This window comes from Oncorhynchus mykiss, chromosome 16 (genome assembly GCF_013265735.2).
Source record: "Oncorhynchus mykiss isolate Arlee chromosome 16, USDA_OmykA_1.1, whole genome shotgun sequence".
NCBI classification, from domain to species: domain Eukaryota; kingdom Metazoa; phylum Chordata; class Actinopteri; order Salmoniformes; family Salmonidae; genus Oncorhynchus; species Oncorhynchus mykiss.
Window position 1 is genome coordinate 49939245 of NC_048580.1, and position 18604 is coordinate 49957848.

At 43.0% G+C, this 18604-nt stretch overlaps 2 protein-coding genes across 5 annotated transcripts in view; one reads left to right on the forward strand and one right to left on the reverse strand.

Moving 5' to 3' along the window:
* znf341 (zinc finger protein 341) lies at positions 1–11808 on the forward strand. 2 transcript variants are annotated; one of them, XM_036947164.1, is made up of 16 exons: positions 1–121; positions 580–690; positions 859–1049; positions 1266–1415; positions 3132–3347; positions 3585–3768; positions 3906–3999; positions 4122–4348; positions 4528–4736; positions 4900–4959; positions 9247–9455; positions 9628–9724; positions 9816–9948; positions 10041–10152; positions 10318–10388; positions 10523–11808. In XM_036947164.1, exons 1-16 carry the CDS (start codon positions 91–93, stop codon positions 10897–10899), a joined length of 2472 nt encoding a protein of 823 aa, XP_036803059.1. In that variant the 5' UTR covers positions 1–90; the 3' UTR covers positions 10900–11808. The 2 variants fall into 2 exon arrangements, with proteins under 2 accessions (XP_036803059.1, XP_021421979.1); XM_021566304.2 differs by lacking the exon at positions 4900–4959.
* The window catches only part of itchb (itchy E3 ubiquitin protein ligase b), a 20629-nt gene continuing 13445 nt past the window's right edge, over positions 11421–18604 (reverse strand). For all 3 annotated transcript variants that reach the window (XM_036947162.1, XM_036947163.1, XM_036947161.1), the window contains exons 14-24: positions 18181–18253; positions 17906–17977; positions 17741–17829; positions 14062–14221; positions 13817–13950; positions 13496–13636; positions 13290–13410; positions 13059–13163; positions 12838–12934; positions 12662–12734; positions 11421–12577 (exon numbers count right to left, since the gene is read on the reverse strand). In XM_036947162.1, coding sequence (XP_036803057.1) covers positions 12478–12577; positions 12662–12734; positions 12838–12934; positions 13059–13163; positions 13290–13410; positions 13496–13636; positions 13817–13950; positions 14062–14221; positions 17741–17829; positions 17906–17977; positions 18181–18253 — 1165 coding nt within the window. In that variant the 3' untranslated portion in view covers positions 11421–12477. The remainder of the gene's footprint in view (positions 12578–12661; positions 12735–12837; positions 12935–13058; positions 13164–13289; positions 13411–13495; positions 13637–13816; positions 13951–14061; positions 14222–17740; positions 17830–17905; positions 17978–18180; positions 18254–18604) is intronic.

Sequence of the window (18604 nt, forward strand, 5' to 3'; positions counted from 1 at the left end):
TCCTGGAACAGCTGTTGGGAATCCGCCCACCTAACTTTATCGGACACGCAGTCGTATTAATTGAGCGCCTACACACAGAAGAACTACAAGATGGCGCAGGCTATATTTGAAGTCCTGGAAGGTATCAATACATTTGATCATATTCACACTTTTATTTTAGCAACATGCTAGTGGGTTTTAAGACAACGCTTTCTAGCAACAGTGCGGTTATTTTAAGTTATCTTGGAGGTGAAATTATGTCATTGTGGTATGATAAAGCCATTATAATCGATGCCAGACAGCTAGCTAGCTATTATTTCGTTGAGCGAATTTTTATAATCTTCCATGGATTCTTTAGATTTGCTTGTGGTAATGCATTGTTTTTCCCTTGGTTTGGTAATTCGTTGAGAATAAACAACTGCCACTTGAGCTAGCAATCATTTACCACCACCAGAAAATGGCAGGAATCGGCAGCCTTGTTTTCGGAAAGAGCAGTGGCGCACCAGTCCTATCACGCATTTTGATTTGTTCATGTCGAACTGTGGTATATGCACCATGATTTGCACCGTTCTGAACCCCAGTTATATTATTCTGTTCCAGGGATGGACAACCAGACAGTCCTGGCTGTCCAGTCTCTGTTGGATGGCCAGGGAGGTGTGCCTGACCCAAACAGCCAGAACGTCTCAGGCTCATCTACCATTCAGTCAATGGGTGTGCGCTTCTCTTCACTTCCCCTTTCTCCTCTTGATCAGTGCATGACTGCATTGTGTTGGTCATAGAGAGGAACTACTCTAACACACATCAACCATGCATTCTGCATCTCGATTTATTGCCATTGAAATACTGAAGTGTTGATATATCCCCAATTGTTCTCTACAGACGACGAAGACGTCTTTCTTTGTGGGAAGTGCAAGAAACAGTTCAATTCATTGCATGCCTTCATGACCCACAAGAGAGAGCATTGCCAGTCCAATGCCCCTTCCCTGTCTACAGTATCACTGGCATCTAGTAATGCCTACACCCCTGTGCCCTCCATTAGCTCTGTGCCACAGACCCCCGCCAACAGACAGGTGGGTACTGGCTTCTTTTTTATTGTTAGCTGAGATGTTTGTTATTAATTAGTCTCTTCCCAAAGTGGAGTGCCATGAGTGAGAAACTAGTTACTCATCTCCTGTATGGGCCAGTGCGTCGTACCATAGCATCCTCTCTAGAACAATAATTTGCTTGCATTGTAAATGCTGGCTAATGCGGTCTTCCTTTTTTCTTTGTTTTGCCATCCACATCAGGTATCCACATACATTACAGTGCCTCCATCTCCTCTTACTCACACACTTGTCCAAGGCAATGTTTTAGTGAGTGATGATGTTCTGATGTCTGCCATCTCCGCCTTCACGTCCATTGACCAACCCATGGCAGCTTTGCAGCCCCCTATTCAGGTAAGTGGTGTTCATTGAATTAAGCTATTCTTCTGGCTGTATTCACTATAAACAGTTGAAGTTGGAAGTTTACATACACCTTAGCCAAATACATTTAAACTCAAGTTTTTCACAATTCCTGACATTTAATCTTAGTAAAAAATCCCTTTCTTAGGTTTGTTAGAATCACCACTTTACTTTAAGAATGTGAAATGTGAGAATAATAGTAGAGTGATTTATTTCAGCTTTTATTTCTTTCATCACATTCCCAGTGGGTCAGAAGTTTACATACACTCAATTAGTATTTGGTAGCATTGCCTTGAAATTGTTTAACTTGGGTCAAATGTTTTGGGTAGCCTTCCACTAGCTTCCCACAATAAGTTGGGTGAATTTTGGCCCATTCCTCCTGACAGAGCTGGTGTAACTGAGTCAGGTGTGTAGGCCTCCTTGCTCACACACGCTTTTTCAGTTCTGCCCACAAATGTTCTATGGGATTGAGGTCAGGGCTTTGTGATGGCCACTCCAATACCTTGACTTTGTTGTCCTTAAGCCATTTTGCTACAACTTTGGAAGTATGCTGGGGGTCTTTGTCCATTTGGAAGACCCATTTACAACAAGCTTTAACTTCCTGACCGATGTCTTGAGATGTTGCTTCAATATCCACATACTTTTCCTACCTCATGATGCCATCTATTTTGTGAAGCGCACCAGTCCCTCCTGCAGCAAAGCACCTCCACAACATGATGCTGCCACCCCCGAGCTTCACGGTTGAGATGATGTTCTTCGGCTTGCAAGACTCCCCCTTTTTCCTCCAAACATAACGGTGGTCATTATGGCCAAACAGTTCTATTTTTGTTTCATCAGACCAGAGGACATTTCTCCAAAAAGTATGATCTTTGTCCCCATGTGCAGTTGCAATCCGTAGTCTGGCTTTTTTATGGCGGTTTTGGAGCAGTGGCATCTTCCTTGCTGAGCGGCCTTTCAGGTTATGTCGATATAGGACTCGTTTTACTGTGGATATATAGATACTTTTGTACCTGTTTCTTCCAGCATCTTCACAAGGTCCTTTGCTGTTGTTCTGGGATTGATTTGCACTTTTCGCACCAAAGTACGTTCATCTCAAGGAGGCAGAACGCGTCTCCTTCCTGTGCGGTATGATGGCTGCGTGGTCCCCTGGTGTTTATTCTTGCGTACTATTGTTTGTACAGATGAATGTGGTACCATCAGGCATTTGGAAATTGCTCCCAAGGATGAACCAGACTTGTGGAGGTCTTTTAATATTTTTTTCGGAGGTCTTGGATGATTTCTTTTGATTTTCCCATGATGTCAAGCAAAGAGGCACTGAGTTTGAAGGTAGGCCTTGAAATACATTTACAGGTACACCTCCAATTGACTCAAATGATGTCAATTAGCCTATCAGAAGCTTCTAAAGCCATGACATCCTTTTCTGGAATTTTCCAAACTTTTTAAAGGCACAGTCAACTTAGTGTATGTCAACTTCTGACCCACTGGAATTGTGATACAGTAAATTATAAGTGAAATAATCTGTCTGTAAACAATTGTTGGAAAAATTGCTTGTGTCATGCACAAAGTAGATGTCCTAACCGACTTGCCAAAACTATAGTTTGTTAACAAGAAATTTGTGGAGTGGTTGAAAAATGAGTTTTAATGACTCCAACGTAAGTGTATGTAAACTTCCGACTTCAACTGTAAATCTTGTTTACTTTCCCTTCTCAGAGTAACCTGAGTATGCACACAGGTGCATCCTACCTCCAGCACCATCAGCAGTCCTCCCACTCTCTCCCACCTGGACAGTCTCAGCCTCTGTCCTCCCAGGTGCTGTCCAGTATCAGCAACTCAGTGGTCCAGGTCTACAGCACTATGCCTCAAATGTCTGGGAGTGGTAGTGCAGAGATTCACACCCTGGGCTTGCAGCCGTTCCAATCTGTACAGGTGAGCTTTTACTAAGGCAATCTGTAATTTGCACAGAATGAGGAAGATGACAGACTTGTTTATTTCCATGTCTGTACTCTGCAGTGTGTGGGCAACATCCTAAAGATGTTGGACCATTAGTTCATGTGTTATACATGGCCAGGTTGCAGTTGTAAATGTGAACTTGTTCTCAACAGGCCTACCTGGTTAAATTTAAGGTGAAATAATAAAATAAAATGTATTATTTCTTCCCCACAGGTCCCCAGTCAGTGTGTGGAGAGCCAGTCATTCAACACTCCTCCAGTATACAGTCCTGGGAAGCAAGGCACCAAGACCAAAACCTGCAGCATCAATGCAAACCTAACTGAGCTTGAAGAGTTTGACAAGGTGATCATTCCTAAACAACCAAGAAATGTCAAGAAAGGCCAGGATGGAGCAGCAGGTATGATTTTGAGAAACAAATGTCAATATACATATAGGTCTATATCCTAAGAAATTCGTATTTATTTTTTATATTACATGTTTCTCATTATTGGCTAAATAGAATAATGTTGTCCGTTCTATGCATCGGCTTTTCAGCTGAACAAATGAAAGGAAAGTCCCAGAAGCTTAAATGCAATTTCTGTGACAAAGTCTTCTCCAAAAACTTTGATCTCCAGCAACATATCAGAAGGTGAGTTTCACAAATCGAGTTCACCAATCAGCCCAAATAAAAAAGCACTATCCATATGCATTGAATCTACCCAGGATAAGAATATCACATGTATTATATTATAATCTTGGATGTCTCCACAGTCATACAGGGGAGAAGCCTTTCCAGTGCATTGTATGCGGCCGGGCCTTTGCCCAGAAGTCTAATGTGAAGAAGCACATGCAGACACACAAAGTGTGGCCTTCGGGAGTGGCCAATTCAGTGTCCAGGCTACCCATCACAGTCAAGGTGGTACCACTGTGTGCAGAGGAGGGCATAGAGCAACAGGAAGAACAGGAGGAACAACAACAGGAAGAGGAGGAGCAGCCAGGTAATCATCTCACTGTCTAATCATGATCAGTTCTCTATAGGCCACTAAGACCTTTTTAAGGATGACATAGTGGCAATAAGTAATGATTACCAAAATCCAAAGTCAATGAAATATGTAGTAATGTATAAGGGCTTAAGTATGTATTATAAATGTAGATTGTGTACTGAATGTGTGTCCAGAAGCCCCAGGTGAGCCCGAGGAGAGAGACTGTGACTCCCAGACTGATGTGGACAGCTTGGGAGATGGTGACTGCAAGCAGAAAGGCCAGCAGGCCCAGACCAAGCAGATTATCCTGATCGACAGCTCCTACCAGTGCCAGTTCTGTGCCGGCAAGTTCAGCACCTACTTCCAGCTCAAATCTCACATGACCCAGCACAAGGGGGAGCAGGTGAGTCCACATGGCCAGAGGGAAGGATCTACCGGGAACAATAATGAAGCATTCATGCACAAGCCTTATTATGCACAGGGGCAATCAGTGCTAATATTATTTGGCAAACTTTTATTGTCCTCCAATGCACAGTTATTCAAATATGAATCTCTCCATATCCCAGTCTACTGTCCCCACTTGCTTCAAGATGTCCACCATTGTTGCTGTACCCAAGAAAGTGAAGGTAACTGAACTAAATGACTATCGCCCCGTAGCACTCACTTCTGTCATCGTGAGGTGATTTGACATGCTACCTGAGGACCATATCACCACCTTACCTGACACCGTAGAGCAGGGGTGTCAAAGTCAAATGGACGGAGGGCCAAATAAAAAAATCAGCTACAAGACGAGGGCCGGACTGTTCGAATGTTCATTGAAAAATTTTTAAATGACGCATATAGTCTAGTGAACCTAATTGAACCTACTGAAAACCTAACAAATATATTACAATATGATCAGATAAATAAAGCAATATTTTCTTATGGCTCTGTCAGTAATCTTTAATTTTCAACAGACACAAAAGACAAATTTCCTTTATATAAATATCCCCATAACATGAACATTAAATGAAAGAAACCGGTATTCAAGGCACCATCAGTAGACTATATTTTCTATTTTAGCAAAAGTGGGCTAAATTTACTTCAAAGAAAAAACAATAATAGCAATTTTCTATCATCCACTCAACTGAAATATTTTTAAAATATAATTGGATTGAAATACAAAAAAATAAAGTGCAAAAATCTATTAATCAAAAACAACACTTTGTTTAAGGAGAAGTAACATGCAGTGAAAACAAATATTAAATTTTAACTTTTAAACTTGAACTGAGTAAAAACTCTAAATATGTGATTGCACAGTAATGTTCACTTGTTTGAGGTTGAGGGTGATACTTGGTGGTGTCCCATCTTTTCCACAAGTTCATCAATGTTCGGGGTAAGGCTCTGAGCTGAAGAAATCCTCAGAATTGAGTGGAGGTGTTCAGCAGTAAGTCGACTTCTGTGTGATGTTTTGTTCAGGTTCATCAAAGAAAACAGTTGTTCACACAGGTATGTGCTGCCAAACATAGACAACGTTTGAGCAGCCTGGATGCGCAGCTGGGGCATTGTGCCGGGGAGGAAACGGGCGAACTCCGCAGCACCCACTGCCGCATATTTTGCCCTCAGTGCATCATTGCATTGGAGGTCAATCAACTCCATTTGGAGGTTTGGTGGTGAGCTTTCCACGTCAACAGCAAATGGGTTACCGAGCAGTTCCAACCTGCTTTTTTGTGCTTCAAAGTCAGCAAATCGGCGTCGAAAGTCAGCGGCAAGCATACCTATTTTATCAGCCAACTGTGTGCTCGGGAACGCACTGGTAGAGAGCTTCTCTTTCATGGTCTGGCAGCTGGGAAAGTGGCTCAAATTTTCTTTCCGCATCTGCGTCTCCCACAGAGTCAGTTTGGTTTTAAATGCCTTCACTGTACTGTACATATCAGAGATGACACGATCCCGACCCTGCAGCTGCAAGTTTATTGCATTCAGATGACTCGTAATGTCACACAGAAAAGCCATTTCACACAGAAACATTTCGTCTCGGAGTTGTGTTGTGTCTTTCCCTTTGCTGTCCAAGAACAGACAAATCTCCTCACGAAGCTCGAAACATCTTTGAAGCACCTTTCCCTGGCTTAGCCATCGCACCTCTGTGTGATAAGGCAAATCACCATGCTCCGTTTCTAACTCCGTCAGAAATGCCTTGAACTGGCGGTGATTCAAACCTTTGGCTCTGATAAAGTTAACTGTGCGCGTGATGATGCTCATTACATGCTCCATTTTCAAGGCTTTACCGCACAACGCTTCCTGGTGTATGATACAATGATAAGCTGTCAGCTCACCTGTCGCGTTTTCCTCTTGCATCTTTTCCCGTATCTTCGCCACCAGTCCGCTCCTGTGTCCACACATCGCAGGTGCTCCGTCGGTTGTCAAACCCACGAGTTTTTCCCAAGGCAGCTCCATCTCATTTACACATCTTGACACCTCTTCATACAAATCATGCCCCGTAGTTGTGCCATGCATAGGACGTAAAGCCAAAAACTCCTCTGTCACGCTTAGGTTGGAGTCCACTCCGCGGATGAAAATTGACAACTGGGCAATGTCAGAAATGTCGGTGCTCTCATCCACAGCCAAGGAATATGCAATAAAATCTTTTCCCTTTTTCACAAGCTGCTCTTTTAGATTGATGGACAACTGGTCTACTCTCTCGGCAATGGTGTTTCTGCTCAGACTCACATTTAAAAAGAGTTGCCTTTTTTCTGGGCAAACTTCGTCACAAACTTTAATCATGCAGTTTTTGATGAAATCCCCCTCCGTAAATGGCCGGGCTGATTTAGCGATCTCTTCTGCCAAAATAAAACTGGCCTTGACAGCAGCCTGGCCTTGTGATTTGGCTTTTTTGAACAGAGCCTGTCGAGATTTGAGGCCTCGTTTTAATTCCTCTGCCTTTTGTAGCCTTTGTTCCATGTCCATATTCTTGTTTTTGTCCGCGTGTTTCGTTTCATAATGTCGTCTCAGATTATACTCTTTCAGTACCGCCACACTTTCTCCACACAGAAGACACACAGGTTTTCCAGCTACCTTCGTGAACATATACTCCGACTCCCACCTTGTTTGAAACCCCCGGTTCTCAGTATCCACCTTCCGTTTTGCCATTTTTGATGGGTATCTGAAAGTTAATTTTACTGTGATGCTGACGACTGCTGTGCCAATAAATATTGAAATGAAGCAGCCTACTGCTCGGTGCGTCACCTTTGCATTGTGGGAAATGTAGTATTGGTGCGTGTAAAAGATCTGCGGGCTGCCGGCTTGCTGCGGGCCGGTTCTAATAATAAATCAAGATCATCCCAGGGGCCGTAAAAAACCTTCTTGCGGGCCGGATGTGGCCCGCGGGCCTTGACTCTGACATATGTGCCGTAGAGCATATCGCCGCAACATATCCACGGACGACACAATCGTCATTGCGCTGCCCTATCCCACCCGGACAAGATAAATACTTATGTAAGAATGCTGTTAATCGACTGCAGCTCAACCTTCAACGCCATAGTGGCCCTCCAAGCTCATCACTAAGCTCAGGTCTCTGGGTCTGAACCACTCCCTGTGCAACTGGATCCTGGACTTCCTGACGGGCTTATCCCAAGTGGTAAAGTTGGGCAACAACTCCTCCGCCACGCTAAACCTCAACACGGGAGCCCCACCGGGTGTGCTTAGCCCCTTCTTCTACCCTGTTCACCCATGACTACGTGGCCACACACGTCGCCAACTCAATCATCAAGTTTGCTGAGAACACAATAGTGGTAGGCCTGATTACCAACAACGATGAGACAGCCTACAGGGAGGAGCTGAGAGCCCTGGTGGAGTGGTGCAAGGAAAATAACCTCTCCCTCAATGTCAACCAAATGAAGGAGCTGATCGTGGACTACAGGAGACAGCAGAGAGAGCACATACCGATCCACATCCACGGGTCGCAGTGGAGAGGGTCAAAAGCTTCAGGTTCCTTGGCGTGCTGATAACCTGAAATGATCCCTTCACACAGACAGCGTAGAAGAATGTGCAACAATGCCTCTTCAACCTCAGAAGGCTGAAGAAATTCGGGCCCTCACAAACTTCTACAGATGCGTCTTTGAAGCTATCCTGTCGGGCTGTATCACCGCCTGGTACGGCAATTGCATTGTCCTCAACCGCAGTGCTCTCCAGAGAGTGGTGCGGTTAGCGCAACGCATCACCGAGGGCACACTGCCTGCCCTCTAGGACCTCTACAGCACCGGTGTCACAGGAAGGCCAAGAAGATCATCAAGGACCTCAGCCACCCGAGCCACAGCTTGTTCACCCCACTACCATCTAGAAGGTGGAGACATTACAGGTGCATCAAGGCGGCAGCATAGCCTAGTGGTTAGAGCGTTGGACTAGTAACCGGGAGGTTGCAAGTTCAAACCCCCGAGCTGACAAGGTACAAATCTGTCGTTCTGCCCCTGAACAGGCAGTTAACCCACTGTTCCTAGGCCGTCATTGAAAATAAGAATTTGTTCTTAACTGACTTGCCTAGTAAAATAAAGGTAAAATAAAAAAAAAGCTGGGCCCAAGAGACTGAAAGAGGTCCTATCTCCAGGCCATCAGACTGCTAAAGAGTCACCACAAGCTGGCCTCCACCCAGTACCTGGTATTCAATGCTGCACCTTAACTGCTGCCCAATGTACATAGTCATGAACACTGGTCATTTTTTTAATAATGTTTACGTATTGTAGTCATGGCTCATCCTATATAACTTATTTAAAAATATTTCTGGATTATGTGTAATTTTTTTTATTGCTAGCACTGTTGGAGCTTGAAATCTGCGATAACATCCGCATATCTGTATACGCTACCAGTAAACTTTGATTTGTGTCAGATGTCTTAGAAGGATGAGAACAGTGCTTCTAATGTTCCTTCCTGCTGTGTTTCAGGTATATAAGTGTGTGGTGAAGACCTGTTCCCAGACATTCCAGAAGCTGGATCTGTTCCTGGAGCACATCCGGACACACCAGGAACAGCTCACCTACCGCTGCCACCTGTGTGGCAAGGTGTTCCCCTCGCTGTTTGAGCTGGGGGTGCACCAGTACTCCCATTGCTTCTGTCCCCAGCAGAACCCACGCAAGGAGACTACTTTCTATAGGTCAGCTTCACCATCTCCACTCTTTTAATTAGGCCATTCTAATGCTTACAAAGTTCAGTCAGTGGCTTTGGTTAAACATTTTTATTTTCAGTGTGATCACAACTTCTCTGTGTTATGACCTTTAGTTTGACCCCAGGGTTAATGGTTTCACAAGTGTTTCTATCACACTCAGGTGCATGAAATGCCAAAGCCGGTACGCCACACAAGAGGCCTTGGAGCAGCATTTATTAACTGCCTCCCATAACTTCCCCTGCCCACATTGCCAAAAGGTATGGTCTAGAAAAAATGGTTGTCATTCACTGCTAGGTTAGCATCTAATTTCCATGCAGTTACTCTAAAGAATGCATTTCATTTTGTCAGGTTTTTCCTTGTGAGAGGTATTTCCGACGACACCTGCCCACACATGGTATCGGAGGGAGGTTCAAATGTCAGATATGTAAAAAGTTCTTCAAAACCGAGCACTACCTCAAACTGCACACTCGTATCCACTCAGGTAAGGCATGCAGACACATTAGCCCATGATGCAAATAACTTTCACTCAATTCTCTTTGCTGTGCCTATGGCAACACTGTCATTTCATTGCAGGAGAAAAGCCATACAAATGTTCTGTTTGTGAGGCCATGTTCAACAGGAAGGACAAGGTGAAGAGGCACATGCTCATTCATGAGCCCTTTAAGAAATACAAATGTCCATTTAGGTAAGTGAGACTTCTGTTCCAACAGGTTTCCAACAGGTCATAAGTGAGGCTATTTAGAAAGCTGAGCCACAAAGGATTCCAACAAAAAGCTGGGGATACCTTTGACGTCAATGAAACTAAGCTCTGCTTTATTGGCGTATTCAAAGCATTGTTTTGTTCTTTCAGGACACATGTTGGCTGCACTAAAGAGTTTAACAGACCAGACAAGCTGAAGGCACACATATTGTCTCATTCTGGTGAGTGTTTCCTGTCTGTTGTAAATTATTAATAGTCACAGCTGTAAACATAATAAACCTTGTTGCAGGTCTTGACAGACATTTTAAAGTTAGGGTTCAAAACAATGAGCCATACCTTTTTCTGTCATCCCAAGGTATTAAGCCCTATAAATGTGGGTACTGCCAGAAAGCTTTCAGCAGAAGAGCCCACATGCTGGAGCACCAGCGCTCGCACACAGACAACTATCGTTTCCGCTGTGCCACCTGCAACAAGGGCTTCACGCGACAGAAGTACTACAGAGACCACAAGTGCCCCGTGGCTGCGGTGAAGGACGGGGCGGAGAAGAGAGTGAAGAGGCAGGGACACAGGACAGAGGGGAACCAGGAGTCGGAGCATAGCAGGGAAGAGGTGGATGAAAGGGAGGAAGAAGAGAGGATTGAGGACCCTCAGGCAGTGGAATCAAGTGTTCCAGTTGAGGATCAGTCAGAGGGAGGAGAGGCAGAGCAGGAGGAGCACTTTGGAGACTGCTGAGTGACACTGGCTGTTTACAGCAGAGCACCCATGTTTAGAGACAATGGATTGTGGCCTGAGTTGCATTCAAGCCAAATCTTGATCTTGTCCTGAGACTACCTCTGCATGTGGAGGGGATTTGAATCTCTCCCAATTAAAAGGTGTTTCTATACGTTTTATATTAAAACATTGAAGCGTGGCACTTTTTCCTGTCAATGATTGTTATTCAGAACAGTGAGATGCCTCATCCGTGACCAGACATGTGATAATGTTTTCATCCTGATGAAAGCACTTTGTTTAAAAGGTATTTTTCGCCACATGTAGTGTCACTCTATTGTGGACATTCCTGACTACCTTAGGTACTGATTCTATTTTGTGAAACATTTTATGTAATGTATGAATCTTGAGGCATGCACTTGATGTTTATTGAATAAATTAAGCTGCATCTATTCAAAATGGATAGCCATGACTTTAAGCAGTTTCACTCTACATGATTGGAGCAGAAATCTTTCGTACATAAATCAAAACATTTCACCATAAACCCCTTTTTATAAAAGGAAATTCATTTGTTATTAACAATTTACAACATGGTTTCATATACAGGGATAGCAGTTACGATACATCTGGAGACAAAAATAAAAGGGGCTGGCTTTTTATTTGCAATGCAACAAATGATTATTTACACATTTACTTCCCTGGGATTTCCATTCATAATCTTCCAGGGAAAAAAATATGTATTCCCATGCCTTTGCCACAGCCAGAAAAACATCTCCCATTTCCTATAAAAATCGATAAATTCATATGCTAAAAATCTCCCAGACTATTAAAAGCTACATGTATATCTAGTCTCCAATGTGGTTAAATCTCATATCACTGAAGACATCTCAAGGCAATATTCTAGACAAACATTTCAGAATACTTAAAAAAAAATTGATCATGTCACAATGCCCTATAAAACTAGGGCCATAGTAGATTCTTGTACCATAAATATAGGGGCCAATATTGTCCCTTGCAATATTTTATTGATTCACAGATAAATGCTAAGGAGCATTGAACAGAAGGACTGTTCTATTTTGTAGCATGTGCAGTGCAACTTCTGGATCTGGCCATTGCCTGATCAGAGGTCTTCATTTTCCTCAGTCAGTGTTGGGATTGTCAGAAATAGTGGCGGGTCAATCAAAGGATGGGACCGATGCTTCTGATATCCCTGTCCCATATATGTTATTGATGGTGGGTTTCCAGCATTCATGCATGATGTGGGGGACATTCTGAGAGAAGGGAGCAGCTTACTGTTGTGGATCGATACCCTCAAATATTCTTCCAGTATTTTAGAGCAAGTTTTCTCCTTCAACAGCACGCAGTGTTTCCCCTAGGATTTTTTTCAGCAGAGGTGGCAGAGTTTGGAGGGGTGGCGGTGAATGGGGTCTTCTTGGGGCATACAGCCACATAAAAAATGTTTAAATGCAGGAGGTAGCGTTGGTGCGCCACTGCTAAATGCATATAGGGGAAACACTGGCAAGCACACACAAAAACACACTGGTCTTCAAGAGGCTCCCTGACAAACGAAGACCACACTCTGTCTATTGATCCGTTGCTGGATCACTCCTGCCCAAAGCCCTCAGTCTCTTCAATCGCAAACATCAATTTCTCCTTCAGCTGCTCGTAGCTTTTGTAAGGAGGCAGATCCAATCGATTGAAGCTAGAGAAGGTGAAAATAGAGGCAGATTAGTTATCTGTCGAGTGAAGCCTTTTGTCTGTTTTGACTCTTCCATACAGTACTCACCAGGTGTGACTTCTGGGTAGCCAGTTCTCCTTTCCCACCTTCTCGATGCAGAACTTCTGCGGGCCATTGCTCCCTACAAAACCAAATATGTAAGTCACTAACCCATCTACTTCGAGGTAAAAATGGCAAAATGTTATATTTCATTAACTTTTACCCTTACAGGTTAAATTCCTTACCCAATAGGTCTGCAAAGCCTCCGACAGGAAGCCGGCAGGTGCCTGTAACGAACTGGAGGAGCCTCATCCGCTTCTCATTGTCCATCTCTTTGATGAGCTGGAAGGCAAGTCCAAGAGGGTACAGTATGTTCATAGATGTTCTTTGCTGCACGAATGTAATGATACTGAGGAAATGTGGCAACTGACTGTAGCACTGGTGAGGAGAGATGTGTAACACTGACCTGCCAGAACCAGAGGACCTGCTTGCTGCTGCGTGCATAGTGTCTGTAGATGGTGTTCCTCTGCCAGTCTGCCAGGTCGATCTCCTGCATCCCACACAACATGACCTGCAGGAAGTTGACAAGTAACAATTGGCTCACTGTTACATGTGAGTTGGAACAACAGCTGTCATCTTTACCAGAGTGAATATGGGGAACCTGGTGTAAATAAGTAGGCCAAACTAAGACTCGTACCTCAAGTTCTTTGGCATCAAAGTACTGCAGGTACTGCTGTGGGAGGACCTCGTTGAAGCCCTCAAAGAAGGCCTGGGTCTGCTCCTCCACACCTCTGGATAACCTCCACTCTGCTACAAGCCTTGGAGAAACACAGACGATCAAGGCACCACAGACCAAGAGGGGAGGGGAGGGGAGGGGGGGGGGGGGCATATGTTGAGACAGACCTGATATACTCCTCCTTGTTCTCCTCAGTGACCAGGACCTCTCCTCCGTCCGGCTTGAGCTCATGAGTGGTGATTTCACCCAGAATCTCTTTGTCCACAGAGAAGTACATCTCCAGGCCACACTCCTCAATGTCATTCTCCCTGAAGTGCACAACAGATGACAAAGACACGTATCAGTGGCCCAAAATGGAAAACTCATGTTATCAAGAAAAATGGGGCCATGAAGTTAAGTGTGTTCATCACAGCCACCAAAACATTAAAAAGAAACAATATTTACTACAACCAAAGTTAATTTTAGTACAGCTTCATCCGAAGACTCACTTAATCCAGATGAGAGAATTGTAGAATTCTGGGTCAATGGACTCTAGATCTTTCAGTGCCCATGGCTTGTTCAGCATGCGCTTGTAGAACGGTAGCGAAAAGCCTGTGTCAATGAACTTCCCGTGGAAAAGAGCCTGCGAAAAGAGATCAGGAGGTTAACATTTAAAAATGCAGAACTGCATCAGCAGATCTTTACACTCGCAAATGTCACACTGCAGTTGAAAAACATGACTAAAAATAATCACCATGGCGATGAAGCGTCCGATGAATTTGAAGTACTTAAGGTGATCAGGGTTGATGTAGGAGGCAGGGTTGATCTGTAGGCAGTAGTTGTCCTTCCCAGCATACTCAAACAGGCAATACATGGGATTCAGCACCTCGTGAGACAGCAGGAAGAACCACTCCCTACAAAGAGAGAAATATATAATAGTTCATAACACTCATCACAATACAAAACCTCTCTGCAAGGATCCAGTTAACACCACAATTCATAACTGGCTCAAATATCAACGTGTAGACAAATACTTATCTAGTATGTTTTAAAAGGTAATTCAAGTAGCTGAACCTTAGACCAGGGGGCACAGAAGGTTCCGTCACCACTACAATAACTTCGGTGGCGGCTCCTCTGAGGAGGACCATTTCATAAAAAAAGTGAAGCAGAAATCGCACCGCCATTTTCTGGTTGCTAAAATTCTTAAAAAGTTGACTTAGTCTCAGTTTGTGTGACAAAACAAGTATAGAGCTTTCAAACTCAACTCTCATTGTTCCCCTCTAATCAGGGACTGATTTAGACCTGGGGTACCAGGTGTGTGCAATTAATGATCACGTAGAACAGAAATCCAGCAGCTCTGGACCTCGTAGGGTAAGAGTTGAGTACCCCTGGTGTAGAGAATAATTAAACAGCTGTGAAATAACTTTTCCATAACCAAAAATATTGTATTTTCAGCTGTTTGAAGCTGGTGTACAAAAGTAAAAGATGTAAAAAACAAACCTTCAAAATGGGAAGCATAGAAATAGCACACAGAACAGATCTACAGCTTCTTAGACATGTTTTCAATGAGAATTATAGATCTATAACTAACACTTATGTTAATTTTGTCAGGTTGCCCAACAAGTTACATATTGCAGCATTAAGTTATTTTCTAGACAAAAACTATAATAAATATATTCACGTCACCACATAACTGATTAAAACACAGTTTTGCAATGGTCTACAGTAGCCTCAACAGAAGTAAGGTAGCACCATGGTTTAGCCGGTGCTACCCCTGGCTACATTGACTTCAATACAAAACCTAAGAGGCTCATGGTTGTCACCCCCATTCTATAGACTTACACAGTAACTATGACGACTTCCGGAGGACATCCCCCAACCTATCAGAACTCTTGCAGCATGAACTGACATGTCCATCTAATCAAAGGATCAGAGAATGAATCTAGTACTGAAAGCATAAGCTACAGCTAGCTGGCACTGAAGCACATAACATGTGGACAAAAATAAATAAATAGTGGAACAGTTTTGAACAAATTAATTTCTTAAAAATTTGAGGAGAAACAGCAGAGATATTTTGTAATATGTTATTTTAGTTGCACTTTCACTTACGCTAGCTAATGCAGCTAATTTTGCCTACTCAACAACCTAACTCAAACAGAAAGGAATGGTATTCATGTTAGCTAGCTGGCTAAGGCTATCCAACACTTCAATTCAAGGTAAGCTTTCGGTTTTATACTGTAAATGTATTGCCACTGGAGCCCGCCGGTGTAACTGCAAAACTGCTTGCTGTATGTACACTACTGCGTGATAGTAAACCCAATCCGATCCATGTGTACAAACACATTAACTACTAGAACTATGTTGACAGCAAATATGGTGACGTCGATGTAGGTTGTGTGTAACGGTTATTGTATTAAGGTTTGGCTTGGAGAGTTATTTTTTTTGCCTGGTGACAGACAGCTAGTGTTGTGCACTGAAGTCCACAAGTGAAGGGAAAATGTTTTAATGGCTGCTATGAAAGGGAACTGTGGGTGCTGGTGATCGGGTATATTCATTCCGCCAATTCTGTTTCAAAACATTTCTTAAAAGAAGCAAACGGAACAAAAAGTGGATGGACTAGGGCTGTTACGGTGACCATATTACCGCCACACCAGCGGTCACTTTTTAGTCACGTTAATTAGGCTTGTAGCCGAGCCCATAACTTATATGTTTTGATAAGGTTTGCATCACAACTAAAGTGGCCAAATAACTTCTTAAAATGAAGCACATTAATCCGCTTTACAATGGGTGTAGAGCCTAACTGGCATACACACGCAGTTTGTGAGTTTCAAGTTTGGAGAAGATCATTTCCCCCATAAAAATGCACTTTTATAATAATAATAATAATAATAATAATAACTGCATAATTGCATTTGCAGTCACTTTTGAGAATGGTGTTTTCCCGCTAACTGATTATATTTTGGAACATTGACACCTATAGCCTACTGCAATGTGCGCATTGCTGTGCTTTTAATGTGAAGAAATAAACTAATAGTTTATCGACAAGTTAAACATTCTGATCGATTCTGTCTGCCTCATTGCTTGAAAACGTTTTTGGGATGCTAGTGGTTGTATTAATTTCGGAACTATGTTTGGAATATTTATGTCTCGCACAGAATAGGTCATCTTCCGTGCTATAGGGGACAGTAGACTGACATAGGCTAGTGCTTCTGCTGTTCGTTAGGCCTACTCATCTTGTTGAACAGTGTGGACAGTTCTTCCAATATCTTCAATATGCGCCTCGGAATTGGATAAGGACGTACGCAGTTGCGTCCCCGATGTGTCCATCTTCACTTGTAGCCTGTGAGAAAGACCCAACCACGTGACGGCATTGGCTAATAACAATTGAGCGACAGTATCTGAGAGAGCCATATGAGTGAGAGGTGCTTCGGCACACGCAGCCGGAGAAAGGAATTATAATATTCAGCCCAAGGGCACAACAGCCACTGGCCGCAAAAGGCATGGATTTTTTTTTTAGGGGGCACTACGGCCACACAAAGCGGATGCCGCCGGGAAATTCAAGGCATTATTAAATAACTCTAAATTAAGCATATAGGAGGACCTGTTTCTTTGTTAAACGGTCAACACAGAATAGCTGCATGTGTTCACTCCCTCAAATCATTTGGAAAAAATTTTCTTTCCATTTTATTCCTCTTTGTTCAATTGTATTCTTCATACTATAAAATAATGCCACAGAATTCTAAGAAAATCTTGCCTGCCAAATGAAGTAGTGAAACCCACAGCCATATGGCATAGCCAGATCAGAGCCTAACATAAGGACAACTCAAGAGTATGCTATTCTGTTCCTCTGAAATAGACTACATTTTTTTCATATCATGTTTCTGTAGACCCTTCCAAAATAAATAATGGATTTATTGTAATTGTGTAGTAGGCTATATATCATGGATTCATTTGACTTTTATAATGTACATGCTCCTAATATCTGCATCAGTGGCTTGTAGGCTGTGTGTGGAAGCCAGGAGATGCTAAATGTGTTTATGTTAAGTAACGGTCAATTACCATGAGACTATCAGTTATTTGCTTGGCAATCACAGTCACCATGATTACTCCAGTTTGTCTCTCTACCGGTGCACCTACATTGTAAACTTGAATTCGTAGGCTAGGTTATAGCAACCTCATGATGGGTATAGGGAAAACTCTAGTATCATGTAGTAGCCTAAACCTATTACTGTTACTTTGAACTGGGTGAATGGAAAATGAATGAGGCAGTCATCCAATATGCTGTAATAGAAATAAGGTCATGCTCGTAAAAAAATAAAATGTCCTGACCTAATCTTAAACGACACAGAACGCCACTGAATGACTTATTGACTTATTTATTGGGGTGCAATAACTGCATGGGAGCACTTGAAAATAGTACATTATAACTTTACCTTGCCACCCCTCCATAATCAAGACCTTCTTCCCCAGGGAATATGATCCATAATCTCCTGCGGAGGTCCTGTGCATTGAAGCTCATTATCTACAATGGAGAGTCAAATTAATATGGACAACATAGGTCAGTGTCAACATGCTCATTTGGGAGGATGTTTACTCACTTGTTGGAACGAGTCCTCAAACAGGGTTTTGCGGGTGACAGTGATCTTGATGTGCTGAGGCATTGACAATTGCTGGACAAGAAGAGGAAATCATGTGATTTTAAATCATGTGATTTTGAATCATGTGACCCCCCCCCCCCACACACGTGCCAACAAAAACAGCAGGTCATCGTTAATTTAATTATGTCACTGTGCATTGGAATTCATGTTGTTCTGTTGACCATAAAAACAATGTCACTGTTTAACCACTCAAACTCAGAAGGCATGACACCTACCTGGCACCAGAATCTGAAGTACTGGACTTTGGCTTTAAAGTCTCGAACATAAGTTATCTGGGGCCCATTTTCACTGTTGGAGAGAGAGAGGGAAGGAAAAGGCACATTCAGTCACGCATCATGGACCAAATACTGAATCAACTTTGTCAGATTACCTGGCTTTTACTATCATGTATTAGAACTACACAAGAATGTCAAACCATAGACCCCAGACAGTCAGAAAATGTTGTGTTTTCACTACTCTGCACGGACTAAACTGATAATAATAAATGTTTAAGCCAAAGCAGGTTATAGGTGAGATGACTGAAACAGCATTCCTGTGAAAGGCACCAAACAGGTTATTCCTGTTAGTTGGGGAGTAGAGCACAGCCAGAGCATAGTCACTGTTAAACAGAGAGCAGTCATGTTGACAGTACACCAATAT